The sequence below is a fragment of the Mesoplodon mirus genome, assembly GCF_964341445.2.
Source record: "Mesoplodon mirus genome assembly, chromosome: 8".
Classification (NCBI taxonomy): Eukaryota; Metazoa; Chordata; class Mammalia; order Artiodactyla; family Ziphiidae; genus Mesoplodon; species Mesoplodon mirus.
In genome coordinates, this window is record NC_138984.1 from 5,562,443 (window position 1) to 5,588,205 (window position 25,763).

The window sequence follows — 25,763 nt, forward strand, 5'->3', positions numbered from 1 at the left end:
CCTAAATCGAGCGTTGTCTCTCCAGATTCCATCACATTCCAACGCACAGTCTGAGTCAGGTGGAAAGGCCACAGTCTCTCCACCATCCACAGAAACATGAATCAGCATAATGGAATTATCAATATGTCCCAGGTTTTAAACATCTCATTTTGACCCAACTTTTCTTTTTGTTACTAACTTACCGGGACTGCTGCTAGGTCGAAGAGAAACTGAATGTGATTTACTTAGAAAACACAGTGATGCTGAGTTCAGTGACCCACTGCATGTAACCAGGGACTGGAAAAGACCTGCAACAGAATCTCTCGGTGTCTAAGAGCTGATTCCATGTCCTGCCTTCAGCATAAAATACATAAACCAAGGGGAAGGTTCCCTTGACTATCAGGCCCGTTTCCTGGTTTCCAAGTTGAACCCATTCTTCATCAAACTGTTTATATGAAATAAGATTTTTGAGGTTGGTCTCTTTCAACCTCTTTTTTTTTTTTTTTTTTTTTTTTTTTTGCGGTATGCGGGCCTCTCACTGTTGTGGCCTCTCCCGTTGCGGAGCACAGGCTCCGGACGCGCAGGCCCAGCGGCCATGGCTCACGGGCCCAGCCGCTCCGCGGCATGTGGGATCTTCCCGGACCGGCACGAACCCGTGTCCCCTGCATCGGCAGGTGGACTCCCAACCACTGCGCCACCAGGGAAGCCCTCTTTCAAACTCTTTTAAAGGATCATTCAGAACAACATGGAAATGGTCTCTCTGTTATCCCTTGAAAATCAAAGGTTTAGGTCTGGTCGTAATTCACATTCTTTTTGAACAACTCTTTAAGCAATCTGAAAAATCTCAACACTTTAAACAGCGACTCAAGCTAATTTATGGTTCTTGGCGTTCAACTGCGTGTTACCAAGGTAGACAGCAATTGGAACAGCAAAAAAAAAAAAAAAAAAAAAAAAAAAGTCATCTAAACAAGTAGGGTGTGTTTTGAAAAATAACAGATAATTAGAAACCAGTGTTTTCTCTCTCTCCCATACATAACAAAGTACATATACTCAGAGGATGAAGAACCTTCTTTCTGATGGAAATAAGCCCATATATTTCTCTCCAACCCCCCCATCCCAACTGTCCCTTGTTTTATGGAGTTTGCTGCCTTCCTGAAGCAAACAAATGAAAGTAAACTTTTTTTAGTTGCTTATGTAAACAAGCAAAGAAAGGACTACATTTTTAGCGGAACTATACCTACATCTTGTCTAATATATGATTAAGTCAACAGACATCCTATTCTACCAAACTGGCTCCACCCCCCCAAAAAAAATCATCTGCCAGTTTCCCTTTCCTTTAAAAGGAAATAGTGAGGGGACTTCCCTGGCGGTCCAGTGGTTAAGACTTCGCCTTCTAATGCAGGGGTTGTGCATTTGATCCCTGGTCGGGGAGCTAAGATCCCACACACACACAAAAAACCCAAAACATAAAACAGAAGCAATACTGTAACAAATTCAATAAAAACTTAAAAAAATAAAAAAGTCCACATTAAAAAAAAAAACCTTTAAAAATAAATAAATAAAAGGAAATAATGAAAATTAAATTGCATGTCCTCAGCAAAGTCTCAGGCAATAAAGTAGGAAGTTTCTATTTATTTACACTAACTAAATTACAGAGATATGCTTATTAGCAGGGTATGAACCTGGGCCTCGAAGGCTGTCACCTACCACCCTGTCTGGGGTGTCGGGGAGAAGCTGGTACTGGGATCACCAGACCTGGGATTTGAATCTACACCCTTAGCAGTGGTGTGATCTCCGGAGCCCGACATTCTTCACGATGGATGAACCACCTTCCCTCGATGGGCTCCGGTGAGGATTAAGCAAGATGATGGTGATGAAGTGATTAGCACAATGATGCTTAGTACAAGGTAAAGACTCACAAAATGTTATGTTTAAATAGACATCTCCGGCCCCCTCCTAATTTAATTTTTCTCCATAGCATTTATCATTAACCAATATAAAATGTACCATACATATTTATGTTGGTTTTGTCGGAGAGGGCTCCATTGCCCCTCTAGGGTGTAAGCTCTGTTAGTCTATGTTTTGCTCGCAGTGGTGTCCTTGGAACAGGGCCTGTGTCACATAGCAGGTGCCCAATAAACATCCGTGGAATGAATGCTCATCCTGTAAGCTTACAACAGAGACATCATATCCATGTTATTGGGACAAGGTGTTGTCCAAAGGCTAAGTTAGAATCCCCCTGGGCTGTGCCCTTCTGCTATAAAATCACACCAGAGAGCAATCACTTAACACTGAAGGGGGGCAGTGAATAAAAACAGCCAAGTCAAAGATAATGGCTTCGAGGGGAGGTGGAGGAAGGCAGATGGGTCAGCTGGGGTCAGGGGATAATATAAGATTTTCCCTCCCACTTTGTTTTCCAGTCACAGGCTCCAGTTTCCTTGACACATCTAATGAAAATGTCACATAACAATTAAAACCAAGTGAAAATCAAAGAAAGCTGGCCAGCTACTAAAATCTTGTTAGAATTCCTCAGAAGTTATATTCCTGTTATGTTCCTCCAGAATAATTCCCTTACAGTAATATTTTTTAAATTAAAAACCAAAGCTGTTAGGCAGGCTGTGTACATAACCTGAGAAAACGTATCAGTGCAAATGATCACTTTAGTCTTCTTACCAGACTGGAGAATAAAAATGGTTTTACTCAAAATTCTAAGCACTCTCCTTAGGAGAGGAGCAGTAATAGATATTTCACTCAAGGATGAGGCTTGTCTGATGGGAGACGGCGCCCCTTCCTGTTGGGCCCCCGTGGAAGTGGACCGCGGTGTGAACTCCCTTCCAAGACCGGCCCTCTATCAGACAAGGGCCACAGACACCTGGGGTGTACACAAGGCTGGGGCTTCCATCCAATCAAATGCAGGAAAATCCGTATCGAATTCCATCTTAATGAATTCTGGAGAGTGTTGCCAGATTCCCAGGTACCTTGATTTTAATACAAGAAAAATATCCCTGGGTGTCAGGAGGTTCAGTTCACTGAATAATACATTTCCTACCCTCTGCCTCAGTTCTTATGCAGGAAAAACATTCATTAGGGCAGAAGATTCTGCAGCAGATATTCTGTCTGGAATAGATTCCCACCTTGAAGCCGATCTTACCATCGGCATGTGTGGGGGGCAGCTGGGCCGAAATGCTGCCTGGGCCACAGCCTGCGCCTCGGGAGTGGAGTCAGGGGGTCTCTCTCCTCCCCCGACCCCCCAAACTAACCAGCCCCTCCTCACATCCCCAGCTGTCTCGCCTGCCTTCCTCCCCCAGCTGCAGTGTTCTTTTAGGAATAACAGCTCCTCCCAGATCAGCATTATCATCATCATCATCTTTTAAAATTCAGCTCTCTGCCCCTCGTTTCAAAATCCCAGCCCAGGGCTTCCCTGGTGGCGCAGTGGTTGAAAGTCCGCCTGCCGATGCAGGGGACATGGGTTCGTGTCCCGGTCCGGGAGGATCCCACGTGCCGTGTTGTGGCTGGGCCCGTGAGCCATGGCCGCTGAGCCTCCGCGTCCGGAGCCTGTGCTCCGCCACGGGAGAGGCCACAACAGTGAGAGGCCCACGTACAGCAAAAAAAAAAAAAAAAAAATCCCAGCCCAAACTGCATGACTTGAGCTCCCAGTTTCCCGCTTCAACCATGACTAGCTGGGTTACAAAGTGAGAAAACAATGCCCATTACCAGACTATGAAAAACAAATGGCGTGATTATTTATAGCAACACCCAATAGGTCCGCTGTTCTTATTAATAAAACCTCATAACTCCCTTGCTAGTCTTCTCTTTAAAAGAACATTTTAAGCAATGCTCAGGGCCACAAGCGTAAAGGACAGACAGGAAGAAGAGGAAGTTGAGGGTAACTGGAAGAGAGAAGAAGAAAGGCAGAAACAGGCACGTTACGATTTTAGTATATCGGGGTCGTGCATCATGATTTTATCTGGGAGGTGGCAGATTAGTTCCAGAAATATTTATTTAGCACCGATTTTGTGCCAGGGGCTAACGATACAAAGGTAAAGCGAAAGCTCTTGCTGTTGAGCTGTCTGTGGGCAGCGCAATGGATCATTTCAACAGAATTCGGTAAACGTGGTGGGAAAGTCAACTGACGGTGGTGATGGTGATGAGGACGATGAAGCACAAGATGCCAGGAAGCTCACGGGAGACACTGACCATGGCCAGTGAGGGCAGGATGGACTCCAGAAGGAAAATGACGCACTGGCATCCACCTCGGTGTCCAAAAGATAGGCTTTATCACCAGCCCAGTTTTACGTGGCTGTTAGGGAAACCCTGGGGCCACCTCTAAACCAGGGGTTGGCAAACTCTGGCCCCCGGGCCAAATTCAGCCGGCCGTTTCTGTGAAGTTCTGCTGGAACACAGCCACGCCCATTTGTTTTCTCTCTTCCGTGACTGCTTTCTCATTACAATCTTGGAGTTAAACAGCTGTGACAGAGGCCGTAAGGCCTACACAGATTCAAGTATTCACTCTCTGACCTTCTGCAGAGAAAGCGTGCTGACCCCTGTCTCCGGCCCCCCTTTTAGTCTCCAGTGGCTCTCAGGACCTCATCAACTTAGTACACTGTCCTTCCCCCTACTTTTGTACACCACCAAGCTCTTACCTTAATGTCACCAAAACACATGAATAGAGAAACATATTCTGCATTAAGAAGAAGTTTCATTACAAAGAGGAAAATTCAAAACAACCTCCCAACCCATCAAAACAAAACAAGTGGCTATTGTTCCAGGGCTGAATTCATAACATGATGAAGTTTAGAGAGCTAAGATTTAATGATCTGAACGTGAACTTGGCAGCCTGTAAGTAGAAGAGTCCTTGGGTCTTAGAGCTCTTGCAAACCCCAGCCAGTGCCGTTCCCAGGAGCTCACCTTTGACATCATTAAAGCTTGTTTCTGAAAACCCTTCACTCAGGTCAATCAAGGTCCCCTCGGACTTGCACCGCGGGAGGCCGCTGGAGTTGGCAGCTCGGATGCGCTGAGCTGCCATCTTGAAACTCTCTTGCCGGGTGAATGGCTAAGGTTTCATATTTCCCCTCCAGTTATTCCAGCAATTGCTGAAGCTTCTGTCTCAGGCAACCATGCTGCGCTACGGCATCAGCTCTGCAATGTGCTTCTTCCTGTGAGCAGGGGAAGAAAGGAATTTCCCTTGAGCAAGTGAAACACGGTTAAAGAGTAAACTGATGGCAAGTGGGAACCCTCTTTCCCCCAGAGGCCGTGTCACTTTTCCTGGCCCAAGGGAGCAGAGTGGGGCTCACTCCCCGGATTCTATGCCCACTTCATGCCCGTCTCATCTGTCCTCGTGCTGCACACAGCCCGGGCAGTGTTCCCTATCCTGCTGTTTGCACTCCCTCTTCCTGGGGCACAATGAGACTTGTGAGATCTGCTTGAGCACCTGGCCGGCCCATTCATTACAGTCAAAGAGGAGGACAAAACAGGATCTGTCCACACCGCGAGTCCCAGGGTTCAGGGAAGGGGAACTAAATCTTCTTCTGCCCAGAAAGTGGCCGGTCCCATCGTAGGAACAGCCACCGCTGTGATTCCAGCCCCGGGCAGGCAGCACTTGGCATCGCTGCAGTGGGTGTGAGGGGGCGGCTCCCTGCCCACACGCTCCCTAAGTCCCCCCTGGACCCCAGATAAACAAACACAAATAAGACACACGTGGCCACTTGTGGATATAAGGTATAGGAATACACAACACTCACTTACTTCTATTTGTGACTCATGCATCAGCACTCACAAACATACCAGTTATTTGAAGGAAGGGGTGAAGCACCTGGATGGTTTCCCCAGTTGAGTGGGATCCCAGGTTACTTCCATGCCTGCCCTGGGAGGTTACAACAGATGTGACCACGCGCTCGGACTCCCTTTCCCGCCCCCGGGCTCCTCTCTGCAGAGAACTGTGCACGGAGCTGGGCCTCCAGGAGAGGACAGCAGTGACCCAGCTGGAGGCACGAGGCAGCTGTGGCCAGGAAGTGCTGCCGGGCTTTGTCTCCCGGTCCCCACGCAGTTGCATGGCTCCTCCGCACCCAGGGTCCACCCTCCAGCCAGGGACACCGGCCCCCGCCCATCAGCCGCGGTGGCCGCACGGTTCTGTCCACACAGGCTGTGTCAGAGCCGAACCAGAGACCTGGTCACCGGGCTGTCACGGCTCTGCCCCGACCAGGCAGCCTGTGGCCGCGTGTGGAGCTGTTTACTGAGTCGAGAGAACGTGAAAATACTTCGGATCCAAAAGATGAAGCCTCGTTTCCTGGTGGGAATCAACGCAGAGGATAAAATGGGATTCGTGGGCGGGTGGGCGGGGAGGAGAGCTTTATGATGGTTTCGAGCCCGCAGTCTGTGTGTGACGGGCTGTCACATTAATGACAATTCCTACCTGAGATTCTGGGTCTGACCGGGCCTCTTGGGAGGCGGCAGGTGGACACAGGGGAAGGAGCTGGGAGGCGGCGGCGGTTACGGCCAGGGGATGCGGTTACGGCCAGGGGATGCGGTTAGCTGCGGGATCTGACGGCCCCCCCACCCCAGGCCAGGCTGCTCCCGGGACTGGGACTGAGAGATACGCCCAGAGAGGGGACCACCCTTCCTGCTGCACATCCTCCAGGCCCCCCATCCCACAGGCTCCTGCTCAGGACACGGGAACCCCAGCAGCGGTGCGCGCCAGGACAAAGGACGCCAGGGCTTTCCCAGGGCAGCTCATCCTGACCACGCTTCGAGAGATGGAGTGAAAGAGGCCCCGGCCCTGGCCCCCACCGCCCTTGGGAGTATCACCGAGTCCCACTCACTACGGAGCATCTAGTGGAGGGTTTTAAAAGAAGCCGAGACGGGCACAATCTCGAGGCCTTACTGCACAGCCCTGCTCCCAAGGACCCCAAGGCCTGCTGTACCAGTGAGGCTCCGCAGAACCGGGCCAGCTGCCCAGAGGAGGTGAGGTGCGCCTGGGTTCTAAGCGGGATGGGCGGGGGGAATAGCCAGGCAGAGCAGGGCACGCAGGCCTGGAGGACACGGCGGGCTGAGCACTGCAGAAGCTGGAGGACAGGGGCCAGAACGTGACGGCCAAGGGTCTAGCCTCGGCCCTGGACGCTACGGGAAGCCACAGAAGGCTTCTGATAGAGAAACTTTGGCTGCTGATGACATAAATGGAAGCAGCAATGCCGTTTTGTCTTTCAAAACTCCTGGCACAGTTTAGGAGAAGCTGCTGAGAGAGCTGGTGGAGGGGAGAGACACAGGTGGACATGGCAACGGAGAGGGGATGTCCAGACGAGCCCCAGCCCGCCTCAAAGCCCCGCACAGACGGCCACGGCCTCAACAGAGGAGCTGAAGTCCGGATGGGGTGGATTTTACCCAGGGCTGGGAGAGTGATAGCCGAGAACTCAGCTGAGGCCCCTACAGAACACTGGGACAGCTTGCCAAGAGCGGCCAAGAAAAGCGGAAATTAACATTTAAGAGCGATTGGATTCCTGCCGCCCCTGCCAAGAAGGCAGGAGGGCCGGGGGCAGTGGGGGGAGGGGCGCGGAAAGCAGGGCCTCAGAGCTGGGCAGGGAGAACAGAGCACAGACCACCACTGGGACTCTGGGAGACAGTTCCTTGTTTCTGTTTTCTCATTGATGGGGGATACAATGATTACCCTGAGCCACTGTGTGTTAGCAGCTACATAAAGAGATGTGCAGTCCTTTTAAAACACAGATACACGCACTGAGCTTGCCATTCAAGGAAGGTGGAAGCCACTAACTGCGCGGCCCTGACAATGTCGCCACTTACCAGCCAGGGACTGAAGTCTGAGTCTGATTCCCGGACCACCAGAAGCCTCGTTCACAGGAGCTTCAATGCGCCCATTCACTCTCTCTTCCTCGGGACCAGGACCCTTTTGTCCTGTGATGCTCAATGCCCCGTGGGCAGCCCAGAATGGCAACTTTTCCCAGGGGCAGGGGGAGACCGTCCTTGGACCCAGTCCTGACATCCACCAATACATGTGCAGAGAGTGCAGACACCAACCTTGGCCTCAGGCATGTTATTTTACAGCAGAGAAAGACAGGCAGGCAGCCTGGCTGGGCCACGCCTGGGGGGCTTGCCCCTCCTGGCACCTCCTGGAGCCGACACCCTCAGGGTGAGGGCTCAGGGCTGAGGCTCTCTGTCTCCGCTTCCTCCAGACCCCAGCGTGGAGAGACCCCTGCAGGGACCCGCCTGCCGGAGGCGAAGCTACAAGGTGCTGTCAGCTTCCTGCCCTGCTTAACAGAGCTCACCACACCTTTGCGGCTGCCTGTGGCAGTCAGATCCCTGAATACTCCCTCCCTGGTGCAATCCATATGTGACCTTAATTTTCTCAAAGGTCCCTCCTGCAGCTCAAAATCCTCCAGGTGTGACTTGCTTTTAAAGGTGGACCTCCCACCCTGGCACTCAGAGCCCTCCACTGCTAGGCTCACCTGGGCACCCAGATTTATCACTTACCTCCACCCCCATGTGAACCAGGGACACACTTCTCAAGCATGTGTGTTTCACCTTCCGCTCCCTGGAGCTCGCTGCCCTCACCTGTGGCACCAGGAAAACCGTCTTCTCTCCCCCCACCCTCTTTCTGCTCCACCCTCCTCCCCACAGCCCTGCAAGCTCCTGGTTGACTCAATGTGCTGACCTCAGCTCTGGAGCCTCAAATTCAAGTGGCCCAAGTTCAAGGCCACGTCACTTGAATTAACCCCTGCTTTATTAGAAAATAATGTGGGAAACTGAGTTATTTGTAGTGAGGTGGATGGACCCAGAGTCTGTCATACAGAGTGAAGTAAGTCAGAAAGAGAAAAACAAATACCATATGCTAACACACATATATGGAATCTAAAAAAAAAAAATGGTTCTGAAGAACCTAGGGGCAGGACGGGAATAAAGACGCAGACGTAGAGAATGGACTTGAGGACACGGGGACGGGGGAGGGGTAAGCTGGTACGAAGTGAGAGAGTGGCATGGACATATATACACTACCAAATGTAAAATAGAGAGCTAGTGGGAAGCAGCCGCATAGCACAGGGAGATCAGCTGGGTGCTCTGTGACCACCTAGAGGGGTGGGATAGGGAGGGTGGGAGGGAGACCCAAGAGGGAGGAGATATGGGGATATATGTATATGTATAGCTGATTCACTTTGTTATAAAGCAGAAACTAACACACCATTGTAAAGCAATTATACTCCAATAAAGATGTTAAAAAAAGAAAAGAAAAGAACGTGGGGGTAGATGACCTGATGCTCTGATCTGCTTTATAATGAGCTCACAAAGGTTCACTAACACTGCATTTCACTGCATGTTATACTAGTATATATTACTATACGCTATGCTATTTTTTCTATTTTTAACCATTTCTCTATTTTCTTATTTAATTTTTATTATTACTTTCATTATTAATTATTTTTACCATTTTCTTAGTTATGTACATATTTCAAAATGTCCACAACAAAACATTTTTTAAAATTAGGAAAGTAATACTAGGAAATCTTCATCACCTGCCTTTCCACGAGGGACGTGTCAGGAATGAAGGTGTGTGTGTCTGTGTGTGTCTTCTTTTGACTGGGAAAAACTCTAAGGAGCCCTAAATCCAAATGCCCAGGCGGTCTGAGCCCCCTCACAGCACAAGTGGATGTGGTTGGGTTCCCACTTACTGACAAGTGACCCTTGAACGCCAGATTCAATCACCGAGGGCTCCCCTTTAGGACTGGTGGGCATCCGGCACCTCCCAGGTCCAAACCCAACTTGGGGTTTGCACCAAACCTCCTCCCCAACTTCACCATCTCAGCCAACAGGTGAAGGGCTCACTCAGCCAGCCCCAAAGCCCATGTCCCTCCCCAGCGGCCCCTCCCTTAACCCCTCTCTGTGGAGGGTGTGCACTGCGTGTGGGCACGCCACCCCACGCCACCACGGGCAGCTCCGGCTGAGCTCCCCTCAGCACCTCCACGCCACTGTCACCTCTCAACTCACTAATCAGCTCCCTTCCACCAGGTCTAACGCGTCCAGCTCTGTCTGCCCTCCCACAGTCCACCCCTCAATTAGCAGTCAGGACTTTAAAAAAGTCAGTCGGGACTCTGTTCAAAACCCTCCAAAGCTCCTTAGGTCTTCGTGCTTACAGTGCCCTCAAGGCCAGCATCCTGGGTCCTGCTGGTTCTTTGGGCCCATTTCTTGAAGTTCTCTCCCTCCCACTGCAGGGCCTTTGCACATGCTGTTCCTGCATCCTGGGAGGCCCCTGCCTATTATTCGCCAGACTGGATCCCTCACTGCATTCAGGTGTCTGCAACAGCAACATCCCTCAGCCCACCCTCTTCCCCTACTTTCCTTTTTAACACTAGACATATCCTGTGCTCTTCGCTTTCTAGCCTGATTTCTCCAAGAGAATGTAAGCTCTCCGAGGCCACGGGACTCAGCCTGTTTCCTTGCTCCCTACAGAGCAGGCTTTCAAACATGAATGAGCAAATGAACTCCATTTAAATAAAGAGTACAGCTTTGGAGCTATGTGGTAGGTATCCCTGGGATAATCTCCTTGAAAGAGCCCAAATCCCCCAAGAGTGTCAAATGCCCCCCCAGATGGCTGATGTGACTTAATTATACTCAGCAGGCTAAATTTAGGAATCTTACCCTTTTTTGGAAATCCAAGTTATACATTTCTGAAACACTGATGGGTTAGCTGCGTGGGCACCTGGGATGTACCTGGGCAGCTTGGCCTACAAGTTCGGCCACCCTCCACTAGGGTCTGGACTTCACCCACGGGCCCCGGGAGCCATCACCTCTCTGGGACAGCCTTTAGCTGCATACGCACTCCTGGTCAGGGCGGCCGGCACTGGACCTCAGGACATCTCAGAAGGGTAGGCTGTGGTAGCCCCTGCATCCCCCACCCCCGAAACCACGCCTCGACTTGGGAAGCCTCCGCTCCCCCCTTCACCTCCACATGGTAGGAGTCAGGTCTAAGAAGTCAGGAAGGGACATTAAAGCTTTACTAATGACTGAGTCACAGCTAATGAGGTTTTCTTATCTTTAGTATAAAGGCCAATTCACTTAGAGAGGAAAGAGCCTGCTGCCAGTGCCTCCCTGCTAACTACGGGGCTGGCCTCTGAACAGACGACACCGTTGTACAAGGACAGACTTATTTACAGATTCCGGTGGCAAACTCGCGACCCCGCACACAGCCCCTCCGCTACCCCTGTGGATCTGCCACTCCCCAGATCCTAGAATCCCAGAATATTCTTGTGGGGGCCTGTATGCCAACGCTCTGCCCGAGGAACAATTAAAAAACAAACCAACCAAGAAAAATAACGGAACACGAGCATCTGCAGGATGGAGAACACCCTGGTCAGGACCCCAGCGTGTGCACGGCCAAGCGCCAGGTCCTCCGGGTGGCCCAGACCCAGGAAGGTGCCGAAGGAAGGCGCTGGGCCTGGACCCCTCCCGCAGGAGGGCATCGGGCATCGGGCATCGAGACTGCCTTTGGCTCCTCCCTGGAGAATTCTGTTCGTGCCTTAAGATGACTCATTCTCCACATTTGACTTTAATTTCTGGAGTAGGAGTATCATGTTGATTTCATCAGATTTCCTCCGGGTTAAAAAGAAAGCATGAGTTTCGACCGGCTCTGAGGGTTGTCAGTCACCAGGCTCTGTGGACAGACACTCCATCCCATTTGTCCCCGCCTCACTCTCTCCCCAAGAAGGAACATGTTCCCAAGGATGAAAGTAATCCAGAGATACCCTCCCTCCCAAGCTGATCTGCTTCCTGTGAGCAACTGACCGAAACCCAACGCCCTGGGCTCCCAACCCGACGGGCCGCCGCGGAGAAGCCGACATGCCCGGTCAGGCTGCAGGGATGGACCAGGGACATCTGGTTTCACACCCCCCCAGGTCGAGGAAGAGCCCGTGAGGAAGGCGAGCTGGTGGTGACCCAGCGGGGTGACAGTGAGCCTGTCTGCGCGCCTGTAGACGTCTACGACATCCTTTTCCCTCCAAAGCAAACTGCCCTGGAGGGAGGCCCATCCCACAGACTCCAAACAGCGCCCCAGCTCCCCCCGCCTCCTGATCTTTGACCCGACCGGTCTGGGCAACGGCCCAAGTGGAAAGGCAAAACGTGACTGGTGTCCCCTTTCCAGGCTCTCCTCTCTTGGCAGGGAAGGCACAGGCTCCGGTTTCGAGACCACGGTCCTACACAGTGAAACTCGAACCTTCCCTTCGCGGTGGCGGGACACTTCCTCCCACCTACAGGAGCCTGATCTCCAGAACCCTTCTGTATCCACCTGGAGCGGAGTCGAAAGCGCTGCCCGGTGGCCTGGAGGAGGGCTGCCTCCTCTGGGGGGAAAGCACATGGCCCCATCGGAGAGAGGGGACCACAGGGAATCAGCTGGTCGTTCCAGCGTCTGGAATGTATTTCACTTTGGTTCAACAGTGACCTCAATTTATGAGCAGCAGCAGCAGCAGCTATCGGAGGCCCCCAGCCGGCCATCTGGGCAGAGTGATGAGGTTCGCGGGCAGAATCATGTGTCCTGGTCCCCGAGCACCTCCCGAGCAGGGGACCACACTGCCTAGGTGAGCAGCCCACGAGAGCTGCACCTACTTCTAGGAACAAGGCTCTTGTGTGCAGGCGCTGGGCTGGCAACGTGCACACGTTCAAGGCCTTCTCTGTCCACCCAAAGCTGGTGACTCAAGCTCAACACCCCCTCAGGCTCTACGGGGTGCATGGGAGGGGACACCGCAGTTGTGGGTGCCCGCTTCTCACTTGCTGCTTTTATGGTGTAAAGTGTGATCGTTGGAGAGAGCTGGCCCAATGACTCGGGGTGTTTTCACCAGCCAGTGACAAAGTAAGAAAATCAGAGTCTGGAGAATCACGGGTTGTGGGCAAGGGTCAGGGAGGGGAAGGGGTGGCCAAGCCCCTCTCCACCGCCTCTGCGGCGCCTGAGCCTCTTACGCCCTGGCCTCTTGTCTCCAGCCTACTAGATGCCCAGCTGCGAGACTGCGCTTCAGGGTGGGCTGGACCAATCCCATCATTTTCTTGGGTAAAAACAACAATCTCAGACTTCCCTGGTGGCACAGTGGTTAAGAATCCGCCTGCCAATTCAGGGGACATGGTTCAATCCCTGGTCCGGGAATATCCCACATGCCGCGGAGCAAATAAGTCTGCGAGCCACAACTACTAAGCCTGCGAGCCACAACTCCTGAGCCCACGTGCCACAACTACTGAAGCTCACGCGCCTAGAGCCTTTGCTCCGCAACAAGAGAAGCCACTGCAATGAGAAGCCTGTGCACTGCAACAAAGAGTGGCCCCTGCTCGCCGCAACTAGAGAAAGCCCGCGCACAGCAACGAAGACCCAAAGCAGCCAAAAATAAAATAAAATAAAAAATAAATAAATTTAAAAAACAAAACAACAACAATCTCAGCCTCTTCAGAGCCTCCTACAGTCTGTAGAAGTCAATCCAAACCTGGCTTGTCTTTCCAGACCCTCCTTGCACTAACTCACCCTCCATGTCCACGTCAAACTCTCATTTGGATGCCCTGAGCTCTCCAAGCACAGCGACTGTTTCTTTCACTCGGCTCCAAACACCCCCCAGCCATCCCCCGACCTTAAGCCTCCATCTCTCTCTGCACCCCACTGACTTGAAGACCCAACAGTGCCCCCAGTTTCTGCTACATTAGAACCTACCCATTTGACAGGGACCCCCGTCAAACAGTGCGTTTGCAGATGGAATCCTACCTCTTCTCTGAGCTCTCTGGGGACTCATCCGTCATCTTCTCTGGGCACTTAACTGCTTGCATTCTGGGCATCACAGCTGTGATTCTGCACGTGATTTCTTAGTTCCCTAACAACTACCCTCGTTTCCTCGAAAGCCAACTGCATACCTGGCTCCTCTGTAATCCTCCAGCACTAAGCACAGTGCCTGGCCCAAGCTGGTGTGTGGTGCCACCTGTTGAAAGGACAAATGCTCCACCCAAACATTTATCCAGCACCACCGTGCAGCGGGGACCACCAAAGACACAAGTGGATGGAGACCTGGTCCTTTCCCTCAACTGCTGATCATTTAGTTGGAATGACAACGTGTATGAAACTGACCCCAAGAGGAGGGGGACGGGTGATGTCTCCACCACACCTTCCGGGCCTGCTCGGGACCTTCCGGGCCTGCACGGACCTTCTGGGCCTGCATGGGACTGGAAGCCCAGACACCTTGGTTTGCCCAACACACCGTGTGTGCTATGTGGAGGCCTTCCAGTCACATGTCCTCCCGCCCCATCACCCTGCTGCTGACAATGGCAAGGAGTTCAAAGACGACCCGACACGTGCATGTCAAGTGCTCCCCAAGCATGGGGTTTAGGAGGTCTGGTGGGGTGGGGTCAGCCTCCCCGAGTCACATGGGAAGAGTTGCAGCAGACAGGCTGGGGAGTAAAATCTTGTGATCAGCCCAGACTAGAAAAACTTCCCCACTCTGGTCCCCAGCCAGCGACTAGAAAGAAAAAGCACGATTATCTCTGCAGATGTTACAAAGGACATGAGAAGAGAGGCCCATTCACTTGACGGGCTGGTTGGGGGTAGACTCAGATTCCTGACCCCCATTTGATGAGTTCAACAAAACTGCAAAACATAAGCACTGGAAGGCCTTGTGGTTTCCAAACATGAACCATTGATCTACTGTCTTCCTTAAAAAAAAAAAAAAAAAAATCAAATTACTGGGCTTCCCTGGTGGTCCAGTGGTTAAGACTCTGTGCTCCCAATGCAGGGGGCCTGGGTTCGATCCCTGGTCAGGGAACTAGATCCCGCATGCCAGAACTAAGACCCGGAGCAGCCAAATAAATAAATAAATGTTTTTAAAAATCAAATTATTTAATATTTCTCTTTAAACCAACCTACTTCAACAATGTAAGTTTATTCAAGAAAGTTATTTTAAAGGCAGCTTTCTATGTCTTTAAAAAGGAAGCTTCTATCCTTTACAAAGAAAGGTCTTCCTTAGATATACTGATAAATCTTTTCTAGTATATATTAACTTAAAACATTTTTTTAAAGTTCATCTTAGCTACCATTCTGGGAAACACAAAGTAGCTGGTGCCACTCATTTTACAGGTGAGGAAACTGAGGGTCTTTTGGTTTTTATTGAAAGGGGTTTTCCCCGGGGTTCATTTCTGAGACTCAGATAAAAATGCCAGATTCAGACAAGCTAGCTTGCCTGGGGAGGCAGCTCCTAATGCTTCATGATGCCCCCAAATCTACTGATGGGTTCTCCTTAATGATAGATGTGCCACATCTGAGGCTCAAGTTCAAGTTGAAGTGAAGACGGGGGAGGAGGCAAGAGTTGCAGAGACCAAAGTGGTAGGGGGGTGGGGGGCGGGTGATGAGCAGGGTGAGAACATGCCCCAGGCAGAGACCAGAGCCACGCCCACCAGACGGCACCACTGAAAACAACCAGCAAATACAGTGAGAGCCTGTCGATGGGCCCCCAGAGCTGGGGAAGAGACGGCTACATGCGGCCCAACTCCTGAGGACCGAGGTGAGGTCAGTGCTCAGCTGACTGGTTCACTGCTGTGTCTCAGCCAGACCCGCCCCCGGATGGAAGAACTGTTTCAGTTTTATCCACCCACTTATCGAGGATCTGGCATCTAGCCCAGTAAGCAACCAATGAAACTCATGGAACGAAGAAATTTCTTTACAGAAGTTCTACCATGTCCACGAATGACGAATGGAGATATCCCGGGCAATAAACCAATCACTGATCTATACACTTCATCAATATTTATTACGGGAAGTAGAGAGGACAGGATTCTTATTCTGTCTCCCACCCCACTGCCCCTCAAACTATCTGTCCTTAGGGAATCAAAGATGTAGGTGAAGTGACTTACGTACAGCACGGTTTACAGTGATCCAGGAGGGGTTTCCACCTCCAGGACGGGTTACGTAGCTGTTAAAATTTGTTGTCTAATACTCAACAGAATGGAAAACCCATACAACAGAACGCTGAGGAAAATGAAATCCACAAACTTCACAATAAAACTCATTCCACTTTGTTCTTAGAAATGTATATTTACTAGAAAAAAGAAGAGTAATTTTCACACCAAATGCTGACAGCAACCACGTCCAGGTATGGCAATCGTATGGATCATTTTGTTCTTTATTTTTCCTAAGTTTTCTACTTTTTGTAATTAAAAAAAAAACCACATTTTATAAAATAAACTTCCAGTCTCCTTCCCAAACACCATGATTCCAGCAGGTTCTTTGCAGCCTTGCAAGGTCATTTTCTGAGCGTGTATAACAGTATGCCATCTGTGGGGTTAATTCCTAACACTTTCAAACACTTGACTGAGCACCTAGAACGACGTATTAATCCCAGTGGATCTAAATCCAGCCTTCCCAATTCCAGCTCCATGACTTGGGGAAAGTCATTTTCCCAATAACTGAAAAAAATGCATCCCTATTCCTCCTGGCCTCATGATTCTACTAACTAGGAAACAGAGGATACGTGATTGTGATATTGTGATTTATAGTATATAATATATATATTAAATAAATAAATAAATATATTATATATATGTATATGTGTGTATATATATATGTGTGTGTGTGTGTGTGTGTGTGTATATATATATATATATAGGTCTGTGTTCTATTTCTGGCACAGAGCTCCTAAAACCCTGGGGGATTTCTTAAGCAAATAGAGCAGTAAAGGTGTCTTTTGTTATGTTAATGAGGTAACTTTGGGGCCGCCCCCAGGTAACCTAAAGATGGGGGCTTTCAGTCCTGCCTTCTGACTTCTGCGGAGGGGAGAGAGGCTGCACAGTTGCATAAATTACAGATGGCCAATGATTTAATCAATCATGTCTGTATAATGAGCCCCCGGTAAAAGCCCAAGGCTGGAGTTCTGAACGCTTCTGGGCTGGTGAACACACGGAGATTTGGGGAGAGGATGCTAGGAGAGGGCATGGAAGCTCCGCGCTCTTTCTCCATACCTTGCCTTACGTGTCTCTCCCATCTGGCTGTTCCAGAGTTATACCTTGTTATACTAAACCTGTAATCTAATTAGTAAAATGTTTGACTTCTGTGAGCTGCTCTAGCAAATTAATCAAACCCAAGGAGGGAGGGTCACGGCAAGCTCCAATCTACAGCCAGTTGGTCAGAAGCACAAGTGACAACCTGGACTTGTCATGGGCGTCTGAAGTGGGGAGGTGGGGGAGAGTCTTGTGGGACTGAGCCCTCAACCTGTGGGGCCAGACTTCATCTCCAGGCAGACAGTGTCCGAATTGAGCTGACCGGCTGGACACCCAGCCGGTGTCTGAGGATTGGAAGCTGTTTTTGGCAGGAGAAAGCCCTTTGCAGGAAAGAGCTCTCTGCAGGAGGCCCCTCTGTCCTGTCACTAACCTTAAACCAGGTGCCCCCATGCACTACTCACCTCTGGCCCTAGCACACCTTTCAAATCTTTTGATCACGAAATCCTCTGCCTAACCTGTTGGTTCCTTCCGTAGATGGAAGAAGTGGAAATGAAGAATAAGTAATTAACAGAAGATGAGATCTCTTCCCTAGCTCCCCCTTCAGTAATTTCGCCAACAGACTGAACAAAATAGTGTCTAAAGATAGACCACGAGGAGTTGACAAGCCTGTACACAAGCCTGCACACAGTGGGGGATGGCCACAGCACTGACCCTCCCTACCTCAGTGATTAACTGAGATGACTTCCCTGTTTCCCTTCAAAAGCTTTCATGGCTAAGCAGAATCTCTGGAGGTGGTTTTTTGGGGGACGCGGAGTCCACCATCTCCCCAGATGGCCAGCATTCCGATTAAGGGCATCTTTCCTTTCTACCAACACTTGTGAGCACTGATGCGGCGAGCAGCGGGACCTGATTCAATAACAGAATCATTCCCGATGGAAAGTCATCACCAAAGCTCCGACCAGCGGGGCTTGTTTTCAGGTCTGAGGAGGGGGAGCCCCCTGACCTGCTGCTCACCGAAGGCTCCCAACTTTCCGCTACTATAAACGGCAGGGTGGTTGGTGGCCATCTTTACCCCTAATCTTCCTCTGAATTTTGGATTATTTTCTTAAGATGACTTTCCAGTAGAGGACGAAGTATTGCCAAATACTTTCCTGGAAAGCTGCAGACATTTATCCTCGTGACAGCACTGGGGGTCCGTTTTCACCCTTCCGCCAGCAATTTGAGAAAACCTTCCCTAATATGACAACTGGGCAACGAAATACCAAGTTTAAATTCACATTCCTTTGACCACGGGTCAGAAACTTTCAAATATGGACTACGTCTTATTTCTTATTTCCTGCTTCGTGACTATCATTTTGCATCCTCTGCTTGATTCGAGTCTGAAATTTAATATCAGTTTCAAATATCTTCCCCACTGTTGCTCACCCACACCCATCCATTTGCTAACTTTAGGTAGAGTTCTCTGACCCTATCAATCCTTCCTTTGTAATTTCACCCTGAAGCACAGAAAAGGCTCCCCTAATGAAAAATGTGATAAACATTTCACATCTATTTTCCTCTATTTAAAAAAAAATGGTGTGTGGACTGACCTCAATGTACAAAGAATTTATTTTGCTGCTCAGCAAGGAACTTTACAAAAGTAATTAGCAAACAGCTAAGCGATTACTCCTTTATCAGTTCCCGGACAATCTGTCCCCTCCGTGATGTCACCTTAATGCTTTTTAAATGTGTATAGACACCAGGGTTTGAATCTGGCCAATTCCATGTCATAAGTCTGCCTATTTTTGAAACAACACCAGCCCTTATGTAACTCTGGGAGCTTTACCAAGTTTGGCCATCTGGAAGGACCAGCCCCCAAGAACCGTTCTATTTCAAAGTCTCCTATCAGTTATTTGAACCTGTTTTTTCCCTCCAAATGAACTTCAAAGTAATTAAGTAATATGTCTTCCCACCTCTTCATTCCTTCAGAAAAGTTACCCCAGTTGGTTTTTGTTTTTGTTGGCACGGCAATGTTAAGAACTGACTTTTTTTTTTTTGCAGTACGCGGGCCTCTCACTGTTGTGGCCTCTCCCGTCGCGGGGCACAGGCTCCGGACGCGCAGGCTCAGCGGCCATGGCTCACGGGCCCAGCCGCTCCGCGGCACGTGGGATCTTCCCGGACCGGGGCACGAACCCGTGTCCCCTGCATCGGCAGGCGGACTCTCAACCACTGCGCCACCAGGGAAGCCCCCGGAACTGACATCTTTATACTATTTTATTTTTTCCTCCAGAAATATGGTGGGTCTCTCTTTATTTAAACATGAGTGCCAGGACAGTGTATAGGGACTGGCACACTCTTCCTGTAAAGGGGCGGAGTGTAAATTAAGCTCTGGGGACCATACGGACTCTGTCAAAACCCCTCAAATCCAGGCAGTTCCACAAGTCCAAGCAATTCCACCTCCGAAGTATGTGGATCTGACCTCTTCTCTCTGCTCTCTGCTTCCAGCTAAGCACCTCGTCTCTCTCTGGACTCACCTCAGCAGCCTCCCACCTGGTCTCCCTGCTCCTCCGGCCCCCAAAACACACCACGAAACCATTCTCCTTAGAGCAGCTGGGCCCCTCAGCAAAGTCAGTCTCTCCAGGGGCATTTCCCTGCAGTCACAATAAATCGAACCTCCTCATTGGGACTACGTGACTGTGGCCCACCTGCTCTTCCACGGCCTCGTTTCCTTCTTGTGCGCTCAGTTTCTGAATTTAACTCATTTCTGTCCCAGGGCCCTTGCACCGGCAGTTCCCTCTGGCTGGCAAGCTCTGTCCTGCAAACTTCACTTCTGACAACTCGTGCCACTCAGGTTGACTCAGGTCAACGTCACACATCAGAAAAAACCCACCTGACCACTCACCAACGTAGCCGTGCTCAGTCTTACCTCTGTGCCTCGCTGTCCCCAAGTGCAAGAGGACCATAGAGAGAGCTTGCGCATGGGAATCACGTGTTGTCACACACAGGGCACAGGGGCCCCCGGGCACGGTACACACCCCCACAGAGTTTGTGGTCATGCTGTTTACACTGACCCAGTTCACGCATAAGCCCTGTACTTTTCACCAAGTTCGAGACACACCTCTTTTTTTCCCACACACCACCACGGTCTGGAACGCTATGAGTTTCACTGGAGCAAAGAACTAAACTTCCTTAGCTCATAGGTGCTTTACTAAATGAGGTAGTATAATTTCTTTATTAACCACTAATCACTTCATAAATTCTATCTCCATTGCTAGTGACTACAACTGTGGGTTGTGGGTAGTGAAAGTTTAGTATCACTGTACCTTATTTCCATTTGCTTGAACTATTTAAGGCCCGACCAAGGGGTTCAGGTCAAGCACTTAAGCAAGCATCTTTTGGCTAAAACTTAAAAGCCACCAGGCTGGGGAGAGGATGGCACTGAGAAGTCACATATGCTCACATTTTTCTAATACCCTCTTGTTATGAGTTGAACTGTGTTCCCCCGCAAAGGATGCTGAAGTCCTGCAAATACAACCTTATTTGGAAACAGGGTCTTTGCGGATGACCACATTCAGATAAAGTGCTACGGGTGGGCCCTCCTCCAATATGACAGGTGTCCTCACAAAATGGGGAAATGCGGGCACAGAGTGAAGGTGACGTGGAGACAGGGAGAAGGCGGCCGTCTGCAAGCCAAGGAGAGAGGCCCGGGACAGCTTCTCCCTCACGGCCTCAGAAGGAGCCAGCCCTACCGACACCTCAATCCCGGACTTCAGGCCTCCAGAGCCATGACAGAATGAATTTCGGTTGTGTTGAGTAACCCAGTTTGTGGCAGTTTGTTCTGGCGGTCTCAGGAAAGTCACACACCCTCCTAGGGGTATGGACACAGACTCGGCTTCTCAGACCTTCACTCTCCTTGGCTGGCGTGGCCTCCTGCCCCCAGCGAGCTTCTCCCCCACTTCCTCTCTTTCTGTCACATCTAACACAAATGGAACTCCACGAAGCAAATGAAAGCCAAGACCCCAAAACAGAGTCCCGGCCTCTGCAAAGTGTGGTCTTGCCTCCACACTTTCAGAACATTCTCTCCTAAGATCCCAAACTACCAGGCCATCGCCCGACTGCCAGTCACCTCACATTCCTGACGGCTGAGTCTGATGCTGGAGGCAATCGGACCTTTATATCCCGAGTGTTACTGTGGAAAATCTTGCTAAGTCACCGCAAGCGCCCCGCAGAGGCATTTCTCGGTGGCAACGAAATAAGTCGGGGTGTGCAACAAGCTACTCTCACCAAGATTCCGGAGCTCTCCGAACCCTTCGACTCACTGAGAACACACTGGAACCATTAGAAAATAGGAGGCCAGTGTCCCCTAAGCTGGGGGGAGAACCGGGGACAGCCCCCCGCCCCGGGCTCCACCACAGGGGCTCCGAGGCCACGAGGTCAGGTTCCTTCTGAGGGGGCCCAACCAGTCTGCAGCAGGACATGCACAAAAGGAACAAACATTTAGTAACACGGAAAGACACCCAACGTAGTCTCAGCGCAGAGGCAAAACCCTGACAGAAATTTCCAGCCGCTGGTAGAAGCTGAGTGGGAAAGCAGCTGAGGGCGACAGATAAGGCTGCAGGGGGCACTCGGGCTCCCCAGGGACACGGAGACGGAGGGGGCAGGAGAGCACAGCTCCGGATACAACGGAGATTCGATGGGGCCCGCTGTCCGGAAGGAGAAAGCCCGGCTGAGGGAGTGACAGGCCAGCGGGGAGGGCAGAGGCCTGCAGGCCACACAGCCTGCTGATGGGCATTTAGGGGTTAATACGTCTTCTGGCACAAGCCGAATCCCACCTTCCCTCATTCCTCGACTTACAATAATACTGGGAAAACACCAGGGAGGAAAAGGCTGCTTTGGAAACATTTGCTGTGAGCGGACACAAGCTCACCCTCTCCCCGCAGGCCAACCGTCTCTACAGCCTAGAGGATAAGCCGTTCCTTTCACCACAAAGGGGAGACATGGCAGGTTTGCACGCTCAGCACCTTGCCTCCAGCCCGGACGTGGAAAGGCCCAGCTCTGTTCCCCGAGGTCCTGCTTGGCCTTCTAGCGCGGCCCTTGGTCTCCTCACCTGATCCTTTATCACCGGCGTCTTCCTCCTCCTCCTCCTCCTCGCCTGTAGGTGGGACTAAATTAAGGCTGACAGCATCCTATAAAGAAGGAAACACAGGGCTTTGGAGCCAGATCGGAGTGTGACCGGCAGCTCCAGCTGTGTGCTCTTGGACAAGTGACTTAACCTCTCTGAGCGTCTATTTGTATCACGTGCAGCAGGAAGATAGTAAAATCTGGCTCACCAGGTGAGCGCATAGGAGGCGCTCAGTAAGGACCATTCCTTGTCATCGTGCCTGGAGATGAACGCCCGTTGGCCCAGCACTGATGTCCCCAGTGATGCACCAGGGACTCAAACCAACTTACAAAGTCTCCTGCAAACCACAAAGTCTCTGCATTTTCACTTGGAGGCGTTGGCATTTACTCAAAACCCAGGTCACCACCTGCTCACCTTCGATGACTTCCCCTTCATACCTTATGCAACCCCTCAGATGGGCGTAACTTCCTAGGGCCTCCACTTCCTCATCTGTAACTTCGGGAAAATTACGCTCTTGACCTCTTCAGAGTGTGTGGATAAAATCTGCTGGTTCATGCCACGTGCTTAGGGAAGAGCCAGCACACAGCTCTCCCCAAGGCAGGGCTTCCTGCTCTTGGCGCCAGAAACACTTTGGATGGGACCATGCTCTGTGGGTACCGCCCTGCCCACTGCAGGATACCTGGCAGCACCCCTGGCCTCCACCCGCCAAAAGCTGGGGGCATCCCCACCCCCAGACAACCCAAATGTCCCCAGGCACTGCCAAGTGTCCCCCAATATCACCCATCTGATGCCCACTGTCCTCGGTGAGGGCTGTTCTTATTAATGTTATTTATCCTCTTCCTTTACCTTTAAGTCTGAGCCGGGCTGGTGTGTTGCCACCTCTTCTCTCTGGCTCCCTTCCTTCCATTTCCAATCTCCACCTCCCACGCTCCACCCCATAGCCACGCCTGGCACCCCTGCACCCCAAAGGGCTCTTCTTAACAGTTTCCCCACCCTGGATGCCAATGCCAACCACCTGGAGAGGCTTTCGAATAATACAGCCCCACCCTGGAGATTCAGCAGTATTTTTAATAAGCTCTTCCGTAATTCTAATGCACACACAGGGCAGAGAATCACTGTGCAGCCCGGACTCACTCACCGGCCACCAAAGAACCTACAACAGTCCTTTCACTTAGAACCCAGGCCCCATTGCCTCAACTTCAAATAGTGGTCTGAGGTCCCCACCGACCTCTTGGAAAAAAGCCCACTTGTTCAACCCCCTGCTTCATGCCCACCCAACCCCCAGCTACAAGGGTCCCAATAGCCAGCTAACAGGTCCCCTCCCCAAGTTCAGCACACTCAGCTGGGCATGCTACTCACCTTACCGGGAAGGTTCCCTCTGGCTCCTCTAACCCTGGCCAAACCCATCTACCCTTCAACAAATCCTCCCCAGAACGGCTCTGCTGTCAGTGATCCCACACCCCGACCCATCACAAAACCACCCAAGGGCAGTTTCTGGGTCTTACACACAAGGTCCTGGGTCAACACACCCAGGGAACTAAAGTCCTGGAGGCAAGTTCTGCAGACTACACAAAGCACAGACACAGGGACTCTCCAGATGGATGACTCATCCCCCACAAGGCACAAGCCCGCAATGCGGGTGACGTAAGCTCTGTGAATCCATGGGCCACTGTGCCCTAAAAGGCATTTGACCTTGAAGGGATCAACATGTGTGTGTTTTTTTAAAATTAATTAATTAATTAATTAATTTGTTTTTGGCTGTGTTGGGTCTTCGTTTCTGCGCGAGGGCTTTCTCTAGTTGCGGCAAGCGGGGGCCACTCCTCATCGCAGTGCACGGACCTCTCACTGTGGTGGCCTCTCCTGCTGCGGAGCACAGGCTCCAGACACGCAGGCTCAGTAATTGTGGCTCACGGGCCTAGTTGCTCCGTGGCATGTGGGATGTTCCCAGACCAGGGCTCGAACCCGTGTCCCCTGCATTGGCAGGCAGATTCTCAACCACTGCGCCACCAGGGAAGCCCTCCACATGTGTTTTAACAGGGAGGTGACGGCTGGGGGCCAGACAGAGGGCCTAGTACAGAGCAGCCTGATGTGGCCTCAGGAATCCCAGGACCTCTTCACGGCCTTCCACCCCAATGCCTGGTGTCGTTGTCGCTGCCTCCAGAACAGATGCAACTGCACCTCGCTGGGCGTTGAGTCTGAACTGAAGCAGATCACAGGAATACCAAGCACCCGGGAGAACTTCCGGTATCAGGAGGGTCCTGGGAGCACGCAAGGTTTTATTTGTAGACGCAGGACACAGTCTTCAAAGAAAATCTCTGCAGAAACCTTGAGCCAGAACTAGGTACATACGAAGCAGCTCCGTCAGAAGGGTGGAAAGGGGAGGCGTGAGGACAGGTCTGGGGAGGAGACGGGTCCACCCGCTAGCCCACCTGCTGCTTGCCCAGCCCCATCACTTCCTACCCCAGATGGAGGAATCATCCACTGACCATCCACCTGCATGAAGCGCAGCATGAACACTTTACATGCACCAGACATAGCCATTCCACCCCAGGCACACGCACCCAAGGGAAAAGGAAGTGGATGTCCACAGAAGGGCTCGCGTACAGATGTTTGGACTGGATTCATTTTTCATAATGGCCCCAAACTGGAAATAACCGTGACATCCAGCAACAGGAGAAAATAAACCAATGGCGGCACATTCATACGGCACCACTGATAGGAAATACACATCCACGCCACACCGAGGCGGGCCAGGGGCATGAAGCTGAACACGGAAGCCAAACCCAGGAGCACGTGTCTTATAGGATGTATGAGAACAGGCAGGTGGACCCTCAGACGTCAGCAAGAGTGGATGGCGGGAGGAGGCTGGGCCAGATGGGGAGGGGCACAGGGAGCCACTGGGTGAGGGTGACACCGCTTGAAGGAGTGTGGGTGACGCAGGCGTCAAACCTCAAGGATGCATGACGTACGAAAGTGCAATGATGACATGACACGGCTTTCAGAGTATAAAGAAGCACAAAGAAGCAACTGAAGCAGAAACGTGGGGTTTCTGCCTGCAGTTAGGGAGCTAATCACAGAGCTGGGCTGAGAACCAGGCCTCCGGGGAGCCTCCACCGACTGGAGGGTTTCACTGTGCCAGATGGAATTATCTGGCATCACCTGCAGCCGATGCCCCGAGCCTGGCCCCCATGTGCCCACACGCACCAGGGTCTTCGATGATTGGCTTCCCAACCACGCAGACAAAGGCCTACCTGACCGCCCCTCTCCCTCCCCCTCCCCACGAGGCCGCTCCAAGTCCCCAGGGGCCCCCGGGATGTGCTGTGCTGGCTAACACCTCGCCAAGGTGCCCTGGGGTCAGCGAGGCCTCGGATGGGCTGGTTCCCAAGCTGCTGTAACAAATCACCCCAAATGCGGTGGCTTAAAACAAAGAAACCGTTCTCTCCCGGCTCTGGATGCTAGAGGTCTGAAGTCAAGGTCTCTGCAGGCCCTGCTCCCAAAAGCTCGGGAAGAATATGATCCAGGCCGCTCTCCTGGCTTGTGGTGTCATGGGCAAGCCTTGTCTTTCCTTGGCTTGCAGATGCCCCCAAATCTGCCTCCATCTCACGTGGCCTTCTTCCCTGTGTCTCCACGTGGCTGTCTTCTGAGGACACCAGTCATGGGATTAGGGTCCACTCACCTTGACTAAGCCAGTTACATCTGCAAAGGCCCTATTTCCACATAAGGTCACATTCCG

The 25,763-nt window shown here is 51.3% G+C and overlaps 1 protein-coding gene across 3 annotated transcripts in view; it reads right to left on the reverse strand.

Annotated features, from left to right (window-relative positions):
- Window positions 1–25,763, reverse strand: part of SH3BP4 (SH3 domain binding protein 4) — a 94,796-nt gene that overhangs the window by 15,912 nt on the left and 53,121 nt on the right. For 2 of the 3 annotated variants that reach the window (XM_082629896.1, XM_082629898.1), the window contains exon 2: window positions 4,888–5,135. In XM_082629896.1, coding sequence (XP_082486022.1) covers window positions 4,888–5,005 — 118 coding nt within the window. In that variant the 5' untranslated portion in view covers window positions 5,006–5,135. Of the gene's footprint in view, window positions 1–4,887; window positions 5,136–22,015; window positions 22,095–25,763 lie in introns of all 3 variants that reach the window. The other variant, XM_082629897.1, reaches the window with a different exon arrangement.